The 20,584-nt window shown below is 32.5% G+C and overlaps 3 protein-coding genes across 3 annotated transcripts; 1 reads left to right on the forward strand and 2 right to left on the reverse strand.

The window, feature by feature from the left end:
- Positions 1-772: 772 nt before the first annotated feature.
- Positions 773-2,822, reverse strand: LOC120352295. The gene is made up of 3 exons (XM_039432236.1): positions 2,377-2,822; positions 1,816-1,875; positions 773-1,119 (listed from the first exon to the last, which is right to left on the reverse strand). The coding sequence occupies exons 1-3, from the start codon at positions 2,647-2,649 to the stop codon at positions 982-984; spliced, it is 471 nt and encodes a 156-aa protein (XP_039288170.1). The 5' UTR covers positions 2,650-2,822; the 3' UTR covers positions 773-981.
- Positions 2,823-3,422: 600 nt separating this feature from the next.
- Positions 3,423-14,550, reverse strand: LOC120352296. The gene is made up of 4 exons (XM_039432237.1): positions 14,462-14,550; positions 5,560-6,029; positions 4,999-5,058; positions 3,423-4,295 (listed from the first exon to the last, which is right to left on the reverse strand). The coding sequence occupies exons 2-4, from the start codon at positions 5,830-5,832 to the stop codon at positions 4,158-4,160; spliced, it is 471 nt and encodes a 156-aa protein (XP_039288171.1). The 5' UTR covers positions 5,833-6,029; positions 14,462-14,550; the 3' UTR covers positions 3,423-4,157.
- Positions 14,551-14,840: 290 nt separating this feature from the next.
- On the forward strand, positions 14,841-19,884 carry LOC111045920 (keratin-associated protein 5-4). Its single transcript, XM_022331397.2, has 4 exons — positions 14,841-15,196; positions 16,125-16,190; positions 18,401-18,538; positions 19,500-19,884. The coding sequence occupies exons 1-4, from the start codon at positions 15,140-15,142 to the stop codon at positions 19,740-19,742; spliced, it is 504 nt and encodes a 167-aa protein (XP_022187089.2). The 5' UTR covers positions 14,841-15,139; the 3' UTR covers positions 19,743-19,884.
- Positions 19,885-20,584: the final 700 nt, after the last annotated feature.

Consider the following 20,584-nt stretch of genomic DNA (forward strand, 5'->3'; position numbering starts at 1 on the left):
TTGAGGACAACGTTGAATTGCTTCACGTAATGGATAATTTCTGTGAGCCGTTTTGACAATACCTAAAAAGTACAAACCTCTTTTTCTTAGTTCAACAGCTGTTTTCACACACCCAAACAAAGAGTCACCTACGATTATTCGTCCACTGCCATGCCAAGGTTCTGAAAGGCATAATGCTGTTGCTGTACCAGCACCTAATTCCTGCTGCCATGGTTTTTCTTTCATACTATCCTTACCCTCATTTATCTCCATACCTACCATTATTTTAGACACACTGTCACAAATTGTTTTCACCTCACATCCTACACCTTTGGGTTTTCTCTTAATTTTCATGACAGCTGGCATACCATCTGGATCAAAATTCCCTTTCCCATACCAGGAAAACATAGACTCATCAACAGTTAGGTTGAACCCTGGGGAAAATACATCCTTCCATTGTATCACATCTATAAGTGACCTAACATTGAACCATTTATCTGTATTTTCTGGATGATTGGGATCACTAAATACCATACTCATTAGAATCTCTTCAAACTGGTGCAACCCCATGCCAAACCTTTCTCCAAAAGCTGGCGCACGATACAATCCATCAATTTGGGACCAATAGTCTCATCGAATATTCAAAATATTCAAGCTCATAGCATACAATATTCCTACAACTTTTGTAAAATTCGTGCTTGGAAACTAATTTCCTTTTTTCACATAAATTCGAATTTGTACATTGTAGTATATGATTGATGTCATTGGAAGGAAAGAAAAGCATCCAAAAATCTAGTTCAGAGAGTAATTTTGGGTCCTGAACGTTCAATCGAGGATTATATTTAGATTCTTTGAATGTATCAATTGAAACATTTGGTCCAAATTTCCAAGACGTTTCATGAGCCCTGAAAATCTCATTACAACTGCTTTGATTAGGTTGAATATTTAATTTTGTATTATTGTTGTTGTTAGCAAAAAGATCATTTATAGAAGTGTCCTGCTCTATTTTGGAGTCTGATTATGAAGAAACTTCAGATGTGAAAGCAACTGGTGTTTTGTTGGTAGGCTTCCTAATTTTAGGCAATTTATCAAATTTTCTCCTTTTCTTTTGATTAGCAATACGTGTGGAAACTGCAGAACCTGCAACATAAAAATGAAACAGGTTCACTATAATAATGAACTAGAATTTAATTAAAATTTCGATATGCTTTACCTCTAAATGAGCTTGCAATGCTAAATAATTTCTTGACCTAAAAGTAATATAAACTTGATAAAAAAAATTATGTATTATAGGGGATAAAGATTAGTTTATTTTAGATCATGGAAAAAGAAGCTGGAGAACTGTATTAAAATAAACCAGTCATAAGATAGGATAAACAATGATTTGTTCATGAATAATGATGAACATGCCTGTGAATGGATGAAATTCCAATAATTGAAAAAAAGCAAACATATAAGACTATAGTAATGCAGAGACTACATATTATAAAATGCAGTTTTGTTGATGAAGAAGTAATGAAAAAATGGATTATTGCATTTCAAATAATTAATTATTTATTTTGGAATGAAAAGTTGAAAAATGAGACATGGCACTGGAATGAAATTCTAAAATAGAAACGTTTTATCATGAAATGTTATATCTTTTGAAAGAAACAATTGAATCAATCATCTTCAGATATCAGTCTGAAGATGTCAGACACCTTGGCGAAACGGTCGTCACTGAGAATTAGAAACTTTTATTTCTACTACTTCAAAATAATTCATGAAATGTATTCTCATGCAATCAGTAAAAAAAATTGATTTTCACCATCATAATAAACAATAGAGATAACTCACCACTTGGAATTGAAGTTGAAGTAGGTATTTTTTCTTGATTAGCTGTGGAAACTGCAATTCCTGCAACATAAAAATGGAACAGGCTTGCTGTATAAAAGACCAGTATAAAACTTCGCAATGCCATGTAAAAACTAAGCTTGCAATGCTTTTAAAATAATTTTTCGACCCAGAAGTAACATCAACTTGAATAGAAAATAGAACTTTATCTATGCATTATTATGGGTGATAAAAAGATTACTGTAGTTGTTCATGAAAAGATAAGCTGGAAGAACTGCATCAAACCGGTCATAGGACAGGATGAGAATTGATTTATTGTTTATAAATATTATAGATGAATGAAATTCCAATAATTAAAAAAAAATCAAATGCAATAAAGTAGATTCTAGATACTGTAAGTTTTGATAAGTCATGAAAAAATGGGTCATTGCATTTCACAGAATACATTATGATAGTTTTATAAATTATTGAAGTGACACGTTGAAATAATAAGGCATGACACTGAAATGGAAATCTAAAATAGGAAAGTAATGAATAGTTTACAAAACAATTGAAATAACTCACCTTTTGAAGTCTGTTCTTGGCCTGTGTATGAAGAGCTGGCTGCACTGTATAACTTTTGACATGTGGGTTGATGTCTGCTAACCAAACTTTTGTAGTATTCCCATCAATATCCCATTTCACACTACCGAAACACTTATTTATTGAAACTATAGCTCCAAAACACTTTTCTGTCTTCCAATTTTCACCAAAAATCGACTTTCTCCACTCATTTTCGGTGTTGGGCGCATCAAAATATGGAGCCAAAACAAAGACGCAACAGCCTTCATGAAACATCTCGCCATTACTGAACAAACAGTCGTACCAACCTGATTTTTTTGTGCGCTGTGAAGAGAATGAAACGGTCTTCACAATGGGGATGTTTTCAGTACTGCCAGCAGGACGGAAAGTACTCAAATATGTGTGTTCAACTTGGTAGGACTTTGAGTATGTTACATACTGCTGGCAGGACGCTGTATGTTCTATCATTGAATCTGAAACAAAAACAATAGCAAAATTGACCGGTTGCAGCTGAAATTCAGAGTCCACAGCATGTTCATCATCTCTCACTACTGGTGCATCCTGGGTTATAGAATTGGCTAGGTTTGTCCCAACTGTGGCAAAATATTGATTAAATTGGTTGGCAATTAGTGGTATACTGTTCCATCATCATTTGTTCTTTTTTTCTTGCAAGGATATCCTGGGATTGTAGTGCTGCAGGTTCCTATAAATGTATGTACTTTCAAATATCTCAATGCAACACAAATAAGAGGTACTTCTTCCCGTTCTGCAATAGCACAAATGAAGCTCCCTTTAATTTGAGGACAACGTTGAATTGCTTCACGTAATGGATAATTTCTGTGAGCCGTTTTGACAATACCTAAAAAGTACAAACCTCTTTTTCTTAGTTCAACAGCTGTTTTCACACACCCAAACAAAGAGTCACCTACGATTATTCGTCCACTGCCATGCCAAGGTTCTGAAAGGCGTAATGCTGTTGCTGTACCAGCACCTAATTCCTGCTGCCATGGTTTTTCTTTCATACTATCCTTACCCTCATTTATCTCCATACCTACCATAATTTTAGACACACTGTCACAAATTGTTTTCACCTCACATCCTACACCTTTGGGTTTTCTCTTAATTTTCATGACAGCTGGCATACCATCTGGATCAAAATTCCCTTTCCCATACCAGGAAAACATAGACTCATCAACAGTTAGGTTGAACCCTGGGGAAAATACATCCTTCCATTGATTATGTATCACATCTATAAGTGACCTAACATTGAACCATTTATCTGTATTTTCTGGATGATTGGGATCACTAAATACCATACTCATTAGAATCTCTTCAAACCGGTGCAACCCCATGCCAAACCTTTCTCCAAAAGCTGGCGCACGATACAATCCATCAATTTGGGATCAATAGTCTCATCGAGCATGCAAAATATTCAAGCTCATAGCATACAATATTCCCACAACTTTTGTAAAATTCGTGCTTAGAAACTAATTTCCTTTTTTCACATAAATTCGAATTTGTACATTGTAGTATATGATTGATGTCATTGGAAGGAAAGAAAAGCATCCAAAAATCTAGTTCAGAGAGTAATTTTGGGTCTTGAACGTTCAATCGAGGATTATATTTAGATTCTTTGAATGTATCAATTGAAACATTTGGTCCAAATTTCCAAGACGTTTCATGAGCCCTGAAAATCTCATTACAACTGCTTTGATTAGGTTGAATATTTAATTTTTTATTATTGTTGTTGCTAGCAAAAAGATCATTTATAGAAGTGTCCTGCTCTATTTTGGAGTCTGATTATGACGAAACTTCAGATGTGAAAGCAACTGGTGTTTTGTTGGTAGGCTTCCTAATTGTAGGCAATTTATCAAATTTTCTCCTTTTCTTTTGATTAGCAATACGTGTGGAAACTGCAGAACCTGCAACATAAAAATGAAACAGGTTCACTATAATAATGAACTAGAATTTAATTAAAATTTCGATATGCTTTACCTCTAAATGAGCTTGCAATGCTAAATAATTTCTTGACCTAAAAGTAATATAAACTTGATAAAAAAAATTATGTATTATAGGGGATAAAGATTAGTTTATTTTAGATCATGGAAAAAGAAGCTGGAGAACTGTATTGAAATAAACCAGTCATAAGATAGGATAAACAATGATTTGTTCATGAATAATGATGAACATGCCTGTGAATGGATGAAATTCCAATAATTGAAAAAAAGCAAACATAGAAATAAGACTATAGTAATGCAGAGACTACATATTATAAAATGCAGTTTTGTTGATGAAGAAGTAATGAAAAAATGGATTATTGCATTTCAAATAATTAATTATTTATTTTGGAATGAAAAGTTGAAAATTAATGAGACATGGCACTGGAATGAAATTCTAAAATAGAAACGTTTTATCATAAAATGTTATATCTTTTGAAAGAAACAATTGAATCAATCATCTTCAGATATCAGTCTGAAGATGTCAGACACCTTGGCGAAACGGTCGTCACTGAGAATTAGAAACTTTTATTTCTACTACTTCAAAATAATTCATGAAATGTATTCTCATGCAATCAGTAAAAAAAATTGATTTTCACCATCATAATAAACAATAGAGATAACTCACCACTTGGAATTGAAGTTGAAGTAGGTATTTTTTCTTGATTAGCTGTGGAAACTGCAGTTCCTGCAACATAAAAATGGAACAGGCTTGCTGTATAAAAGACCAGTATAAAACTTTGCAATGCCATGTAAAAACTAAGTTTGCAATGCTTTTAAAATAATTTTTCGACCCAGAAGTAACATCAACTTGAATAGAAAATAGAACTTTATCTATGCATTATTATGGGTGATAAAAAGATTACTGTAGTTGTTCATGAAAAGATAAGCTGGAAGAACTGCATCAAACCCGTCATAGGACAGGATGAGAATTGATTTATTGTTTATAAATATTATAGATGAATGAAATTCCAATAATTAAAAAAAAATCGAATGCAATAAAGTAGATTCTAGATACTGTAAGTTTTGATAAGTCATGAAAAAATGGGTCATTGCATTTCACAGAATACATTATGATAGTTTTATAAATTATTGAAGTGACACGTTGAAATAATAAGGCATGACACTGAAATGGAAATCTAAAATAGGAAAGTAATGAATAGTTTACAAAACAATTGAAATAACTCACCTTTTGAAGTCTGTTCTTGGCCTGTGTATAAAGATCTGGCTGCACTGTATAACTTTTGACATGTGGGTTGATGTCTGCTAACCAAACTTTTGTAGTATTCCCATCAATATCCCATTTCACACTACCGAAACACTTATTTATTGAAACTATAGTTCCAAAACACTTTTCTGTCTTCCAATTTTCACCAAAAATCGACTTACTCCACTCATTTTCGGTGTTGGGCGCATCAAAATATGGAGCCAAAACAAAGACGCGACAGCCTTCATGAAACATCTCGCCATTACTGAACAAACAGTCCTACCAACCTGATTTTTTTGTGCGCTGTGAAGAGAATGAAACGGTCTTCACAATGGGAATGTTTTCAGTACTGCCAGCATGACGGAAAGTACTCAAATATGTGTGTTCAACTTGGTAGGACTTTGAGTATGTTACATACTGCTGGCAGGACGCTGTATGTTCTATCATTAAATCTGAAACAAAAACAATAGCAAAATTAGTCTTGTTGTACCCTCGACCAGAGAAATTTTTAAGATTATTTTTAAAAGGCATGAGTTATGATAGATTATTACACATCTCTCTTAGTTCTATCATAAAATATATTTTCATATATAAATTTATACTAACAACTTTTGCACATATGCACTTGAAACTGTAATTCAATATTCTTGACAATTTTTCCAACCAAACTTTCAATTATACACAGTAAAATATATTTTCATATATAAATTTATACTAACAACTATTGCACTTGAAACTGAAATTCAATATTCTTGACTATTTTCCCAACCAAACTTCATTATACACAGTAAAATATCTCTTACACAGAGTGACATGACAGCCTTCACAGATCAAATTTGACATCTTTTGCTTTTGATTCCTTCGTCCTACAATGGGCACATCTTCTATATGCACCCACTACTGTCCTATGCTCTCCAATAAATTTTGACTTTTTTCTTTTTTGATATCTGCTCTTTGTCTACTGGAATCCATCTATCAGTTCCTCTGCAAATTCCAGCCTGTATTCCAAGTGGGACATAATATGTTTTTCTTTTATCTGCTTGGCATTTTCTTTGTAGTAGTCTACATGTAACTATTAACTATTGCACAATCGAGTAATAGGATATTTTTACCCACCAGCGACGTGACTTCCAGCCTATGCTGTATGCTGACATCAGCTGATCAAATCGATCCACCCCTCCCATGTATTTGTTATAATCACAAATGGATGAGAATGTTCTCACATTCTCTCTTTTCCCTTTTGGATTGGTCTGTAATATATGTACATCAAGACTACACTGGTGCATCCTACTAATCATACTTACTGGTTCTTTACCCCTATCTAGCCATTTGCAAATTGAAACGTCCCCACTCTGAACAAAATGTTTATCAGATTTCTTCATTTTTTTCGAATCAAAGAGATGAGCTGTTGGGTATCCTTTTCTATTTGGCCGTATGGCCACAACCAAATACTGTATTTCACTTTTCAAAAGCTCAAATATAAGTGGAATTGAACTAAAAGAAATTGTCGAAAAATACACAGTACCTGAGCCCTTCTAAGGCTTTAGTTAATTTCAAAACTGCTCACTCAAACCATGTTTGACATCTCCACTGGGATCTTTTCCGGTGTATATCACAAAGCCGATCAGATACCCTGTGATAGCATACGTCATGGCCCAAACTTCAAGTCCCCCATTTATGGGCTTCATTAGCATGTATTGCTTCATTGTTGATCTACCTTTGAAGGAAATCATACTCTTACTAGGTTTTGGTATATATCGATAGATACCTAGATGGTGAGAAGCACCTTGCATATCTTTTATATACTCAATGAGAGGTTGGATCTTATATAGCCTATCAAAATTCACATCATCTCAAGGTGGCGTATTTTCATTATCATTCAAATGGATGAATCTTATGATTCTCAACTGTTTCACGGGCATTGTTTGGGATATTCTCTCATTTAGTAAAAAGGTATTTGAAATCCAATAAATTTGCATTCCTGGAAGTTTATTGATTCCCATAATAATCAATATGTCAAAGGAAAGCATTGAAGCATTGAGCATCAAACTAAAATGGAGCTCTTTTCTGACTTTAATACAAAAGACTCTTATCTACAATATATGATGTGAAAATAGTTGAAAAAATAATCTTAAATAATTTAATGGTTTGTGCGGAACATTAAGATTGGGTCCAAATTTTTCATTGTATTTGAATGGCGAGAATGTTTTTTGTTTTCGATTTGGCTTTTCTCATGCTATAGCACTATTGTCGTCACTCTTGAGATGATTGTCATCATCTGATTCCTCAGAATCAGATGCAGTATGAACTTCTGCAGCAATTCAAGGGTTCATCAAGTGAACTGCATATATAATCTGGATCAACATCGCTACCACTTGAGTCATTGTATGTTGGGGATGCTGGAGGCCAAAAGTAGAAGCAATTGGAGTGCTTTCCAAAGAAATGTTTGGATTATCTGACCTTGTGGATGATCTCTCCTTATTGTAACGTATCACATCTAGTTTTCAAAAATGCCAATGACTTTGAATCAACAATGTTTCGTTCGTACACTCATGATCTCATGGTGCTATATGTGAGGCTGCTTTGGAATCAATCACTAACTCAATCATGGCATTGTTACATCAGAATAACTTGAATAAGTTTTGATTTATAGATCAGGAAGGATGGGTTACCTGATTTTAATTCGTTTCCCTCTTCTTAAAGGTTAACAGTCATTTTCAAAGTGATTGTTCTGTTCACAGATTGAACAAGTTTCTTTCTTCTTGCATCCTGAAGCAAAATGACCAATGTTATTGCAATTAAAACATACCTTTAACACTCTCACCAAAAGATGAATTCCCTAACATTACTTACTAGAAAGATGAGACTGATTTAATGTACTTGATTAAATTTGCTGTATGTTTTTTTTTCTTCAGTCTTTTTGCTCAATGGAGAACATTATGAGGCTCATCAACCTATTGCTCCGGCAGCTCCATCATTCCCAAAGGTTAATCAGTGTAGAATTTTCATTCCTGTTGTTTGGATATGGAACACTTATTGGTGGAGGAAAAGTCATTTTCTTTTTTTTAGTAGCTTCATCTATTGATGTAATTGGCCCATCCAATTTGTTAGAAACAATATAATAAATATACTAGAATAATAAATATTGAATATTAAACATTACAAAGTTCAAAAATAACAAGTTCTAAATGGATAGGAGTAAAATCACCAACATTACACAAAAGATCCGATCTAGCAGACCGCATAGGTTTTAGAAAAATATGTCTGAAGCATTGCATGCACTCCGCACAGCTGGCAGTGGACTGCTTATGATTAAATTACAACTGATGCCACTGGGGAGTTAGCATCAACATGCGCCACTTCACTGGAGAATGAATGAGAATTGATAGTAGTGAAATAATAACCAGGAGGACCAGAGCCTTGTTCCCTTATCATCAGATGAGAGAGCAAGGTTCAAGAATTGAAGTAAAGAGCAGGCATCATTCAATAATAAAACAGATTCAACAATAGGTATATAATATTTATTGATAATAGTAAGAAACTTTAATGAGGGAAGCTCCCGGGCTTCAATAGTAAAACAATTACAAATATTGAATATATACCATAGAGGATGGTCAAAAATAGGTATGCTATATAATCCAAAAATATTATTAAGATGGCATTCGATGCCCAAAATTGAAAATTAATCCAAAGTATCTGTGAACAGAAATACAGTATTGAAAAATAGTATAAAAGTAGTAGGCCTAATATTTATTAGCAAATTGAAAAATCAGTAATATAAGTAAATTTTGGAATATTTAAATTGTAGGCTATTGATTGATATTGAAAATAAATAACTGAATTAGGAATGATTGAATCTGAGAATTCAATTGATTTGGAAACAATTGAAACTAGAAAAAATAACCTTAAATTGACCAATCAAAATGTCTAAAACTGCTTTGACTTAATGAAGTAAATTATTGAAATGAAAAAACTTATTAAGCTTAAGTATCACCAAAGGATGATACAAAATGAGTCAAATACAACTTATGTATTAATATACAAATGCCAGTGAAAATAAGTAGTCTAAATAATAAAAATTATTTAAAATGACTGGCAAAAAATCTCTAGGCTAGCTATTAGAATAGTTCAAATAATGCAATGTAATAAATTTGTAGTAGGTCTGAGCAGGTAATTACAAAATGGCAGGCAAATCTCCAGGCCAGCTATGAGAATAACTATTATTCAAATTGGTAATAGAATTGTAGTAAATATAATTAGATAAATAAATTGATAAAAGGAACAGATACCGCCTTTCAAGTGTGCTGCCGTCCAATCTCAATGTCCAGAGAAATTGGAATATCAGGAACCAGAGTTGAATAAGGAGATTCAATGAGACTTGAAATTCAGGAACCAGGGTTCCTATGATATGTACCTATGTTCCTATGTACCATGGAGAGAATAATGTAGTTTTTAAAGATGAATAATTGTTCAAAGTTGGAATGTCTCAAAATTTGTAGGCACTGAATACATGAAAAATCGTGATGCACAATGTATGTCAATGCAGGCTAGGCTAGGCTAGGCTTGCAAAAATTGAGTCCTAGTATTGTAAGTCCTGATGAAGTGAACCAAATCAATAATTTGTATGTCTTGTTGAGTAAAGATACGTAAAGTTCTCAAAATAATTGATAATAAATATTGCTAGTTCAAATTTCAACGTGTTTGAAATCTGTAATAGGTTAGAGTTCTGAATGAGAATACTTTACCAAACGATGAAAGTAATTGGCAAGTAATTGTTGGAAATCACTGAGAAATGAGACGCCGCTCATAAATTTCGACTTGAACACATAGGTAATTGTTCAAAAAGATTAGATGAATTAGTATCAGTTTTGCAGTCACTGAAAAAGATGTATCAGGAACAACCAGGAAAAGATGCTGTAGAGCGTAGAACAAACGAGAAGCGAAAAAGCGGCAAGAAAAACACTGCCACACAAATCTGAGTTCAAATTCAGAATTTAAATTACAATCAACAAATCAATGCCAAATGGATAGGCACTAAAAATACTCAATAATCCAAATCAGACATGAATACAACTACAGAATACAATAATTACAAAATCGAGAATAGTTTATGAAAATGGCTGTTGGGTTGGCAACAGACGGAGCGGGAAGGCGCTAAATTCAAAATTACTGAAGAATTTGATGTGAGTTTCAACAATGTCATTCATGAGGACACACCTTTGACTGATTGAAAACTGTTTTGTCAATGCAAGAAAAGTGTGGGAGGAAGCTATTATGAATGACAGAGCCGTCTGGCGCACAGGGATGCCACAAAACTAACAAGGTGTCTGTGAGACTGATCTTTCGGTTAGTGTTAAGCTAAGTACATTATTATCATTACTACTTAGTAGTTACCCCAGGTTGAAAACTGTTTGTACACTTTAGTGCAATGTGACGTCATTTCACATTTGAATTATTTTATCCTGTTTTGAAAGCTACACTGTCGTCTGTATTGTTCATTGTTCCATTTCTAAGCTACTCAGCTATAGTCTTGAGGTTAGGGTTAATAAATTCTTGTCGCCTGGCATGGACTCCCAGGTCCAAACTATCTGATTACAGGATAAAGTATCTGAATTGTTCCGATATTATACATCTTTGAATCTTTAAAATTATCTTATCCTCGGTGAGTCTTTATTCAGTGATATAGATTTCCAAGGTTAAGGCAGTTACACACACATCAATTTTTGGACGTACGATTTTTTGTTGTCCTTATGAAATCTATCAGATTAAACGGAATTTGACGAACATCATCTGTTTGACATCATCTGTTTAATCCAATAGAATTATAAGGACGGCAAAACGTCCTAAAATAAATGTGTGTGTAATAAGCCTTATTAATATTTATTCATTTATACAGGGTTGGGCAGGGAGGTATGGATGATTTGAAATAACAGTTACACACTCATTTTCAAACGAAACTCAAAATTTATTTTTTTAGTGCGTACCTTGGATGTTGCTATTGTAAAAATTAAAAGGAGAAAATTAAATCATTGTTTATTATTACGAGAAATAACATTGTGTTAAATGCTGTCCATTCTTGTCCATACACTCCTGTTGGCGTTGTGAGAAGTTATCCATACTCCTCTGAAGCATTGCACGTGGTATCACTTTAATTTCTTGTGTTATTGTTTCACTCAGGGCTTAAAGAGTTCGTTGTTTGTTTATTACAATGTTTAAATTTTTTCCTCTTTAATTTTTATCGTGGCAACATCCAAGGTAAACACTAAAAAAATAAATTTTGAGTTTCGTTTAAAAATGAGTATGTAACGGTTATTTGAAATCGTCCATACATCCCTGCCCAACCCTGTACATTGATGGATACCATATCATTCTCAACTATGAATGATTGGGAAAGGAACAACAGGCTTTAAGCCTGTTCCTTTCCCAAATTTGGATAGAAATTGTCCAAAAATAGGTTATGTTTATCAATTCATATGTTTTGTCCAATTTTGAGTCCTAAATATATATATAAACTGGGAATTTAGAATTTACTCTAGTTGAAAACCAAATTAAATAAAAATATTCCACTAAATCATCACTGATAACTGGAAAATACTGTATTGATTATTGAAAATTTTAAAACTTGATAAGAAACCCAGACTTACTTCTAAAATAACGCCTTCTAAATAACCCTCCATTGGTGGTAATATCACATTCGATAAGATAAGAAAAGAAATGTATGATAACAATCTGTGACTTTTCGAATTGCTTCGAGTCTCCGGTGTTCCTTTCTCAATCCAACAACAATGCGCCAATCTTAAATAATTAATTGAAAATTCAGACGATAAAGTGAAGGATTCACCTGATTTCTCCTATAACTACCATTATTACCTGGAATACCAGGTTAATAAATGGAGGTAACAATGAATGTAATTTTTCTTACATATATTTTAAATAGTTAGGGGGATTTAATTTATTTAGGGGGATTTTAGACGATGCGTGGTCCTTCATTGATTTTATTAAATTTGTATAAAGCCTATAAACTGTTGAAGTGAATAAATTAGAATTTTCTAATCACTTACAGATTATACATTTATGTAATTGTACAATATATTTACGAGGGTCATTTTTATTTCAACCTCCGTTTTTCTAATCACTTTTCTATGTTAATCACTTTTCTATCTTAATTTTCTAATCACTTTCAGATTATACATTTATGTAATTGTACAATATATCTACGAGGGTCATTTTTATTTCAACCTCCTTTTGGTCATAGATATAATATTAATTTACCTAAACCATTCGCCCACAGCATCATCACATGTTACGCTTAACTTGAATAATTCCTCGTTAGATTTATGCTGAACTATTGCATTTTGCTTGCAATAACTAAAACGCTACGTAACTAGCACTCGGCGGCTGACCCAAGTAAGTCGGTCATGTTTGTGGGTCTATAACTCAACACTATCTGGTGATGATCGATTGACGATCTGGTCGCACCGATTACAGGGCGTTTGGTGGGGATGATAAGCTATATTCAGCTTTGTGAAGGTTGCCCCCCCTACCGCTTCTGTATGTCATATCATATGAGATCGGAGGTTGAAGAAATTACCTTCGTACGAATATACTCGTACCAATATATAAATTCAATGTACCTAGAATACATATTCTAGGTACATATTCTATACTGTATTCTAGGTACCTTGTATAAATGTGAATGTTCAATCAGTAGATTATAATATTATCATCATACAAGATTGATGATTAATGTATCAATTATATACCGGGTGTTTCAAAATAAATGACGTGGTTTCAACATATAATAATAACATCAAACTTACAGTCACGATTCATATTTTCGAGTTTTTTTTCTAGTTTGAGTTAATCTATTAACCAAAGTCATATTTGTATTTTTGTAAGATTTTATTGTTGATTTGTTTATATCACTATTCATAATGATAAGAATTATTGTTTAATACTTAATTCATTCATCAATAAAAACTTATGTGAATGATCTGTAGAGTGGACAATATTAAATATTGTTTAATTGATCTAAATATAGAGTATATTCTGTGTAAAGTGTAAATTTTATGAAAACTGTTTGAGATTCGAATTAAGATCATTTTATGTACCGTATTCAAATGTATTGTTTTCAATAAAAGAACTTGTACTGAAGTTTCCTTATCATTCTCAATCAAGTCAATCTATTAATAAATAATCGAAAGTATTCAGGTGGCGATGATTTATGTTGCATATTTGAGATGATGATTTTTTTTAATGCTTATTGATTTTCAATGCTATGAAAATTCATAATATCAACTATCCCGTTTAAGGTATCTTCCTGTATAAAATTCAAGAAAATTTGTTTTCATTTATTTAAATAAAAATATAAAGTATAGATGAGTTACACTACCTACGTGAATTGTGATGCACATAATTCTCAAGGGAGAATCGAATTGAATTGTTGACAAACAGTGCTCCTAAATTGATATTCTTTGCAAAACGTCTATTCATCAAATTAGTGAATGAGTTACCAATTGATTCAAATTACGCACCGCCTGGTTCGTGGGCTTGAATCCCACCGATGGCGTGGACGTTTGATCATCTCATCAATTCACCATCGCACTTTGCATGACCCACGCACAAGCAAAAAGCTCATGTGGACAGCATCCGCAATAAAATAATAATAATAGCTCATATGAAATTTTTAGTAAATCCAATGTACTTGTGTGAGTTGTACCGTGTTCTACGTAGTTGTTTACTGTGTTAAAAAAGAATTGTGATATTCTCTCAAAAACGACTATGTAAATTTTCACGTAAAATGAGAACTTCAATCTACCTGTAACTCACTCTACTAAAACCCTGCTTCCCAATAGTTCTGCTTCGCTGAGAAGAAAATGAATACCTTTGTTTCTCAAGTAAGTGTTCACGCCTTCTCCCTCTGTCAAGGTGTGGATATTTCCATACAATCAATACAATCTTCTTTCTGCCAGAGTAGCAGAAATTTACTGGAAAGTAGAGCTGAAGAGTGCATTGTTATGTAATTAAAGCCCAAATATTATTCCATAATCTGGTATAAAAATTGCGACTAAAAAAAATATGGATAACATAGTTTCTAAATTTATTTCAAAAGAATGAAAATTTACATTCATCCCAAATAATGATGTAATTCAATAGTCTTGAAACTGCCGTACGTGTAGTTATATGATCCAGTTGTAGCTTATCAGCAAACCCATCTTATCTTACTCATCAAATACGGCTTATCTCTCCGATTTTCAATTTTCAATCACATCTTCAATTTTTTGATCACATCAAGTATACTGAATCTATTGTTTTTTAGTAGTGCTCCATTGACTGTGTCTTAGAACATGAGAAACTCCGCAATATTTACAAAACACAATCGATTCGAATTGTAGTTGTTTACTAATTGATATCACAAAATAGAGACAGTGAAATAATTTTTCTCTGAGCGGAGAAGCATTGCCAATATTGCAGTATTTGTTATTTATTCGTGACTGCTTTGATTTTTCTTCAATTTCCTAGTTTTTCATTTATTGCCGACTCCACACTCAGCAGCCTAATTATGGAATATGCAAAACTATGTGTGCTGCTGTCATTTGGGGTAGCTTTACTCGTACTGGTGAGTTTTTAATAATTTTCCTCCTTGAAATTAGACTTTCCCAATTATTATTTCATTGACTTGAAACTTTTTTGAATTAATTAATAAGTCGCAATATTTAATATTATGAAGTCTACTGTCGACGGGTCGCTGGTTTAATGAGTGGGTCAATAATATTAGTTTAATATGAGTCGGTAATGGTAATATTAGTAGGGGAAAAGAAGAAGAAGGAGATGAATATAAAATACTTAATAATTCTGGATATTAATATTAAAACTAGTTCTATTTAATTGTATGATCTGTGAGTTATACTTTCTCAAACACACACAAGGTATTTCAACCAAACCGTTCACCATTCAAACTAGCTATAAGAAAATTAACGTATTTTGTAAAAATATTTCTCCATATCATCATATTCCATACTACAAATATATTATGAAAATCTGAGAATTTATGATGAAATAATAATACTTTATATGAAGTAGGCCTATTGATGATTCAAATGGTATTCGCATATTATCCTGCAATAATAACTGACAACCTATGATTACCTTATGGTTTTCCAATACATATTTTCAAATAAAATAAAATTTTTCCTGAGAGCAAGCTCTGCATATTTGGAATCAAGCATGGTGCGAAAATACATCTAGAAATCTGGACTGATCGGCGCTTGAAACACTCTTATTTTGATTTTTATAAAATAATCATAATATTATACTTATTATACATTTTTGATTAGTTGATTGGTGCATATTTACGTTTAGTACATTCTTTACTATTCAGATTGGCTTATTCAATGAATATTGTTGAATTACAAATAATAGGAATCAGAAATCATCTCTCAATTAAGAAGTCTTAGTTCAAAACACGTTATCCAATTTGAAAATATCTTGGAAGAAGTATATTTCCCTTTTTTTAAAGTACCCAACTGTTTTATTTTATATTACAGGAAACAGACTGTCATGTATGCCATCGAGGTCTGGGAGAGTGCTATGGATGTGGCCCACCCTGTTGTGTGAGTATCTTGTCAACTGCAAATTAATTTTCTAGTATTCACATTAGTTTTCCCATACCGATTGTATTACTGTCATGAAATTCTGTAGAATTCCTCATTCCTATCTTCCGAATTGTATTACTATCAGAGAAATCCGTATAGGCATATTGACTCCATTCAATTATAATTTATGAATTTCGACTTATCTGTTACACAAATTAATATCATTTAGTAAGTTGTAACATCCACTCAATCTTTCATATTCTATTCATATTCACTTTTTTCCAATAGCTCCATTAGCTCCTGTTTAGCTTAGAATGCAAACCCATATAACGTGAATACTTGAAGATCTTAACAATTTTGAACAAAATAATCTAGAGGCCGACAGTGAATTCAATATTAGAGGGCACCTTCTACTGACAGAAGTAGGTATTAGTACTGAAAAGTTTGTGAAATGAAGAACTACAAGACGTAACATATTTGGGACTATGTGCAACCTTATATAAATTTGAGAGAGGGATAGTACAAGGTTACCTTATTTTTTCTCTTCCTATCATTTTGATGATGTACTTATTGTATGAATCAATAAAGAATAAATAAGTAGAACCTTTACTGTTTCATTTCACCAATCATCTGGTGAATTCCTTCTTGTAGAAGCCTTTAATAAAAAAATAAAGTATATGGCCCATATTAATGTATAGAATTGATCTATTAATCACCAATCGCCTCATATTTTCTACTTTGTCTTGAATATTTGATCCTCTTTCTTCCTTTATAATTCATAACCAATAACAACAATCTCAATATTATTATAAATAAAAAAAGAAATATCCATCGATTTTTGAATCCTTGGCAATCCATCTCCAATCGATTACTTTAAACGTTTCAAAACAAGGAATAAATATTACAATGAGCCTTCATTAATTTTCAACCCTATTGTGCTGATTTATTATCCAGCACATTCAAGGAAATAATACATGTTTAGACTTTTAGAGACCTCATACAGCACGATATCATGTTTCCGACTACGTAGGCAAAACAAAAAAAACCTTCAGGCTTATGAATCGCTCAATTATGCTGTAACTACAACGGCTATGTAACTTTTTCAAAATGATATTTTTTGAATCGTTGAAGATTATTGTTCACCACAACAACAAACAGATATTTATACAAAATGTTTTGTTGTTATGTAATAATAATATATCCAGGTACTCCCTCAAAAGATTTGAATAGTACTACCAGACCCTAGATCTCCTTTCATCCCATTTGATATTGTATTTTTTCAATTGACCACAATCAAATCTAGACTGACGCACGATAATGCTTCTCTAGGTGAATGCGATTAGACCTTGTCAGCCTTGTCCATGCAGACCGTGCGCTCATGATTGTTGTTGTGGTCCCGAAGTACTTGACAAAATTGCTTTTTGCTTCAGAAACGGAGTTGATGTGGTCTACAGGGAGCTATGTAAATTTCTGAATCTAGTTACTTGCTCTCCTTGTAGACCAATGTGTTGTTGAAAAGTAAGTACTCGTAATGACAGTAAGAAGGCAACAAACAGCTTATTGGTATTTTCATGAAATAATTTTTCTGTACATTTCCATATTCATTTATCTGTTGTGAATTAGCTGAATGGCTAATTAATTGAATTAAATTACCAAAAACTACACAATATCTGAAAGAAATTGGAAATATACAGTGTATATTTAGGCATTTGAGTTTTATAAATATGTGTTGTGTATCTGCCATTCGCTTAATAAATAAATATTAACAGTATCATCAGCATACATAAAATATTTTCATGGCATACAATAATATTGTAAACTGTCTGACTATTAATAAATAGGTCAATAACTCTTATTTGAACTACAGGATTATTTACTTTTGTTCAAAAAAAGTCATAATTCAAGAATGTTTCATTCACAATGACTGTATTGTTTGCCAAACGATAAAAAATGGTATTCTAAGCATATTTGTTTTGGAAAAATTAGCTTATTCTCAGAACAATTCTTAACAAACCATCGACTTTTAAATCTATAGAATACATCCTCAATCCTAACTTGGATATTAACTCAACAGGACAAATGCAAAATATATTATCGAGTTGACTGACCTTAGCACAGAGATGATCCCATTAGAATTGATCTCGCTCCGCAGAATGTTTTCAAAATAATGTATATGAGATTATTGAAATATGATGTGATTGATCCTCTCTATTTTTCAAATATTGCAGGTAAAGCCTGCCCCTCTTCCGAAACCACACCATTTTCGTAAAATGTGTAAAGACAAATTGAAGAAGCGATTCCCAAAGAAATGTGAATTGGATGAATGTGATATGTGCTGTCCACCAATCACTTGCAACGATAAATGTGTAAGTTCATCAATGTTTTCCTCATTCATCTCTTATATATTTCTCTACTACAATTTCTATTTCTGTTTCCTATATCTTATTTCTTTCTAAGGCCCATATTACGCACCATCTCTGTTTAAACGGAGATAGATTAGCAGTTCGTTCAAACCCGGAATAAAGCATATAATAAATTCAATCATACAGGGTGTGTGAAAAGTCCGAGAACGGCTTAATATCTCGTACACAAAGGTAATTTGAAGGTGGGTGTGATTGGGGATCCTACTCGAATTGAAAATACTACTTTACTATGACTAAAAATCTGGTCCGCCATCTATAATACTTATAATCTCATTATTATTTCAAGGTCAATTTTTTTAACTGTACAGATGTAATGATTCAAACTTATGTATCATATTACACTAGAACATTACGTATAAATGAAGAGTAAAAATACTATTTCCATCTCCCAAGAACGTTTCACCGTAAAACATCATCATATTGTCTTTTAACAAATAATGTATAATAACAGCCTATATCCTATCAAATAATGTAACTTACAAAGAAACCTACATGTATTTTGAAAGAATACTTTTTTAGTGAAAATTTAGGTCTAATGTGAATTCATGAAATGAATTTCCATTATCAATCTATTTCTCATACTGAGAAGTCCAAGTCTTCACATTATTTTTTATTAAAAAAATTAATACATATTGTGAACATGTGTTTGAGCAGACTAACCCGAACAATTATTGATGCAATGAGGTTTGGTTGTCTCACAAATGCTCTCTTCTGTCAGTTTTTTACAATTTTATTATTCATTGTCCACTATCTCTGTTTTCCTATTGAATCTTTGTTAGAACTCAAATCGCGGAGAATCATAATTAGAGATTAATTTATAAAATACCAAAAAAATATTCTATATCAAATCAAACATCTTATATTGCTACAATGATTCTTTTAAATTTTTCTCTGTCATTATCAGGGGAGAAAGCCACTTGTGGGATGTAAGTCGAAGTTGTCAAAATGCGGAGATGCTTGTTGTGTTGGATGTTGCGGGGACTGTTCGTTTGGATGCGCACCTCAAGACTGCTGTTTTGGCAACGCATGTTGTCCAGGTAAATGCAAGGCAAAGTTCATCGATTGCCAGTGTGGTAGCCCTGCATTTGGATATTGCCCTTATCAACGCTATGGTTGTGGTGGTAATTGCTGGAGAGGGGTCTACTAATAGTAAATTAGACAAAATACAATCACCAATTAATAGGTAAAATTAGTGTCAGTGGAAAACTGTCCTTCAGCTAGCAGTCGTAGCTAATGTTTCATATTGAAATTTTGTACTTAATTTTTTCTAATAAAATCATGATTCTTAATTCTTTTTTTACTCAGTTACTTCATTGTAGTAACCTAATTATCCAGTGCTATCAATCTCCTCCAACGTATTGACAAAAGTATTACTATAAGCATGATTCAGATTCAATATCAGACTCAAATTAAACTCTACATTTTGTAACTGATCTGTTATCAATCATAGGAATAATATTTTTGAAGAAAGTATAATTTTTCTCAATAGCATCCTAATTGTTATGTTGCTATGTTTATAGCATGATAGAATAGAATGACTGCTTTTATTTTTTCTAGAGAGCGATGTTAGTCCGCAGTCGGCCATCTCTTACACTCAACCAGAGAAAACTTCTAAATTGTTTATCGTAAGACTCAACACTATGATATATGAAAACAATTCAAAAAAATTACAAATGATATAATGATCGAGAATGTGATAAAATATTGCTGAAATTCATCAATGAATTATACTAAAAAATTATTATGTTTGTTATTGAATATATGCTACGGTATCTAATCAATTATAGGGAGGTCCCCTTTTTAATGGCAGTACATATTTGATTAACATTAGTGTTGCTATACCTGTCTATCATTCGTCAAAGCAGATATAGCACCTTTTATAGCTACGCGACGTTTCCAGACAGTTATTTAACAATGTAGATATATAATTTATTAGGTAACAGAATATTCAATCCCAATGATAAAAATGTAATATTAAATCATTGGAAA

The sequence above is a fragment of the Nilaparvata lugens genome, chromosome 7 (assembly GCF_014356525.2).
Source record: "Nilaparvata lugens isolate BPH chromosome 7, ASM1435652v1, whole genome shotgun sequence".
NCBI lineage: Eukaryota > Metazoa > Arthropoda > Insecta > Hemiptera > Delphacidae > Nilaparvata > Nilaparvata lugens.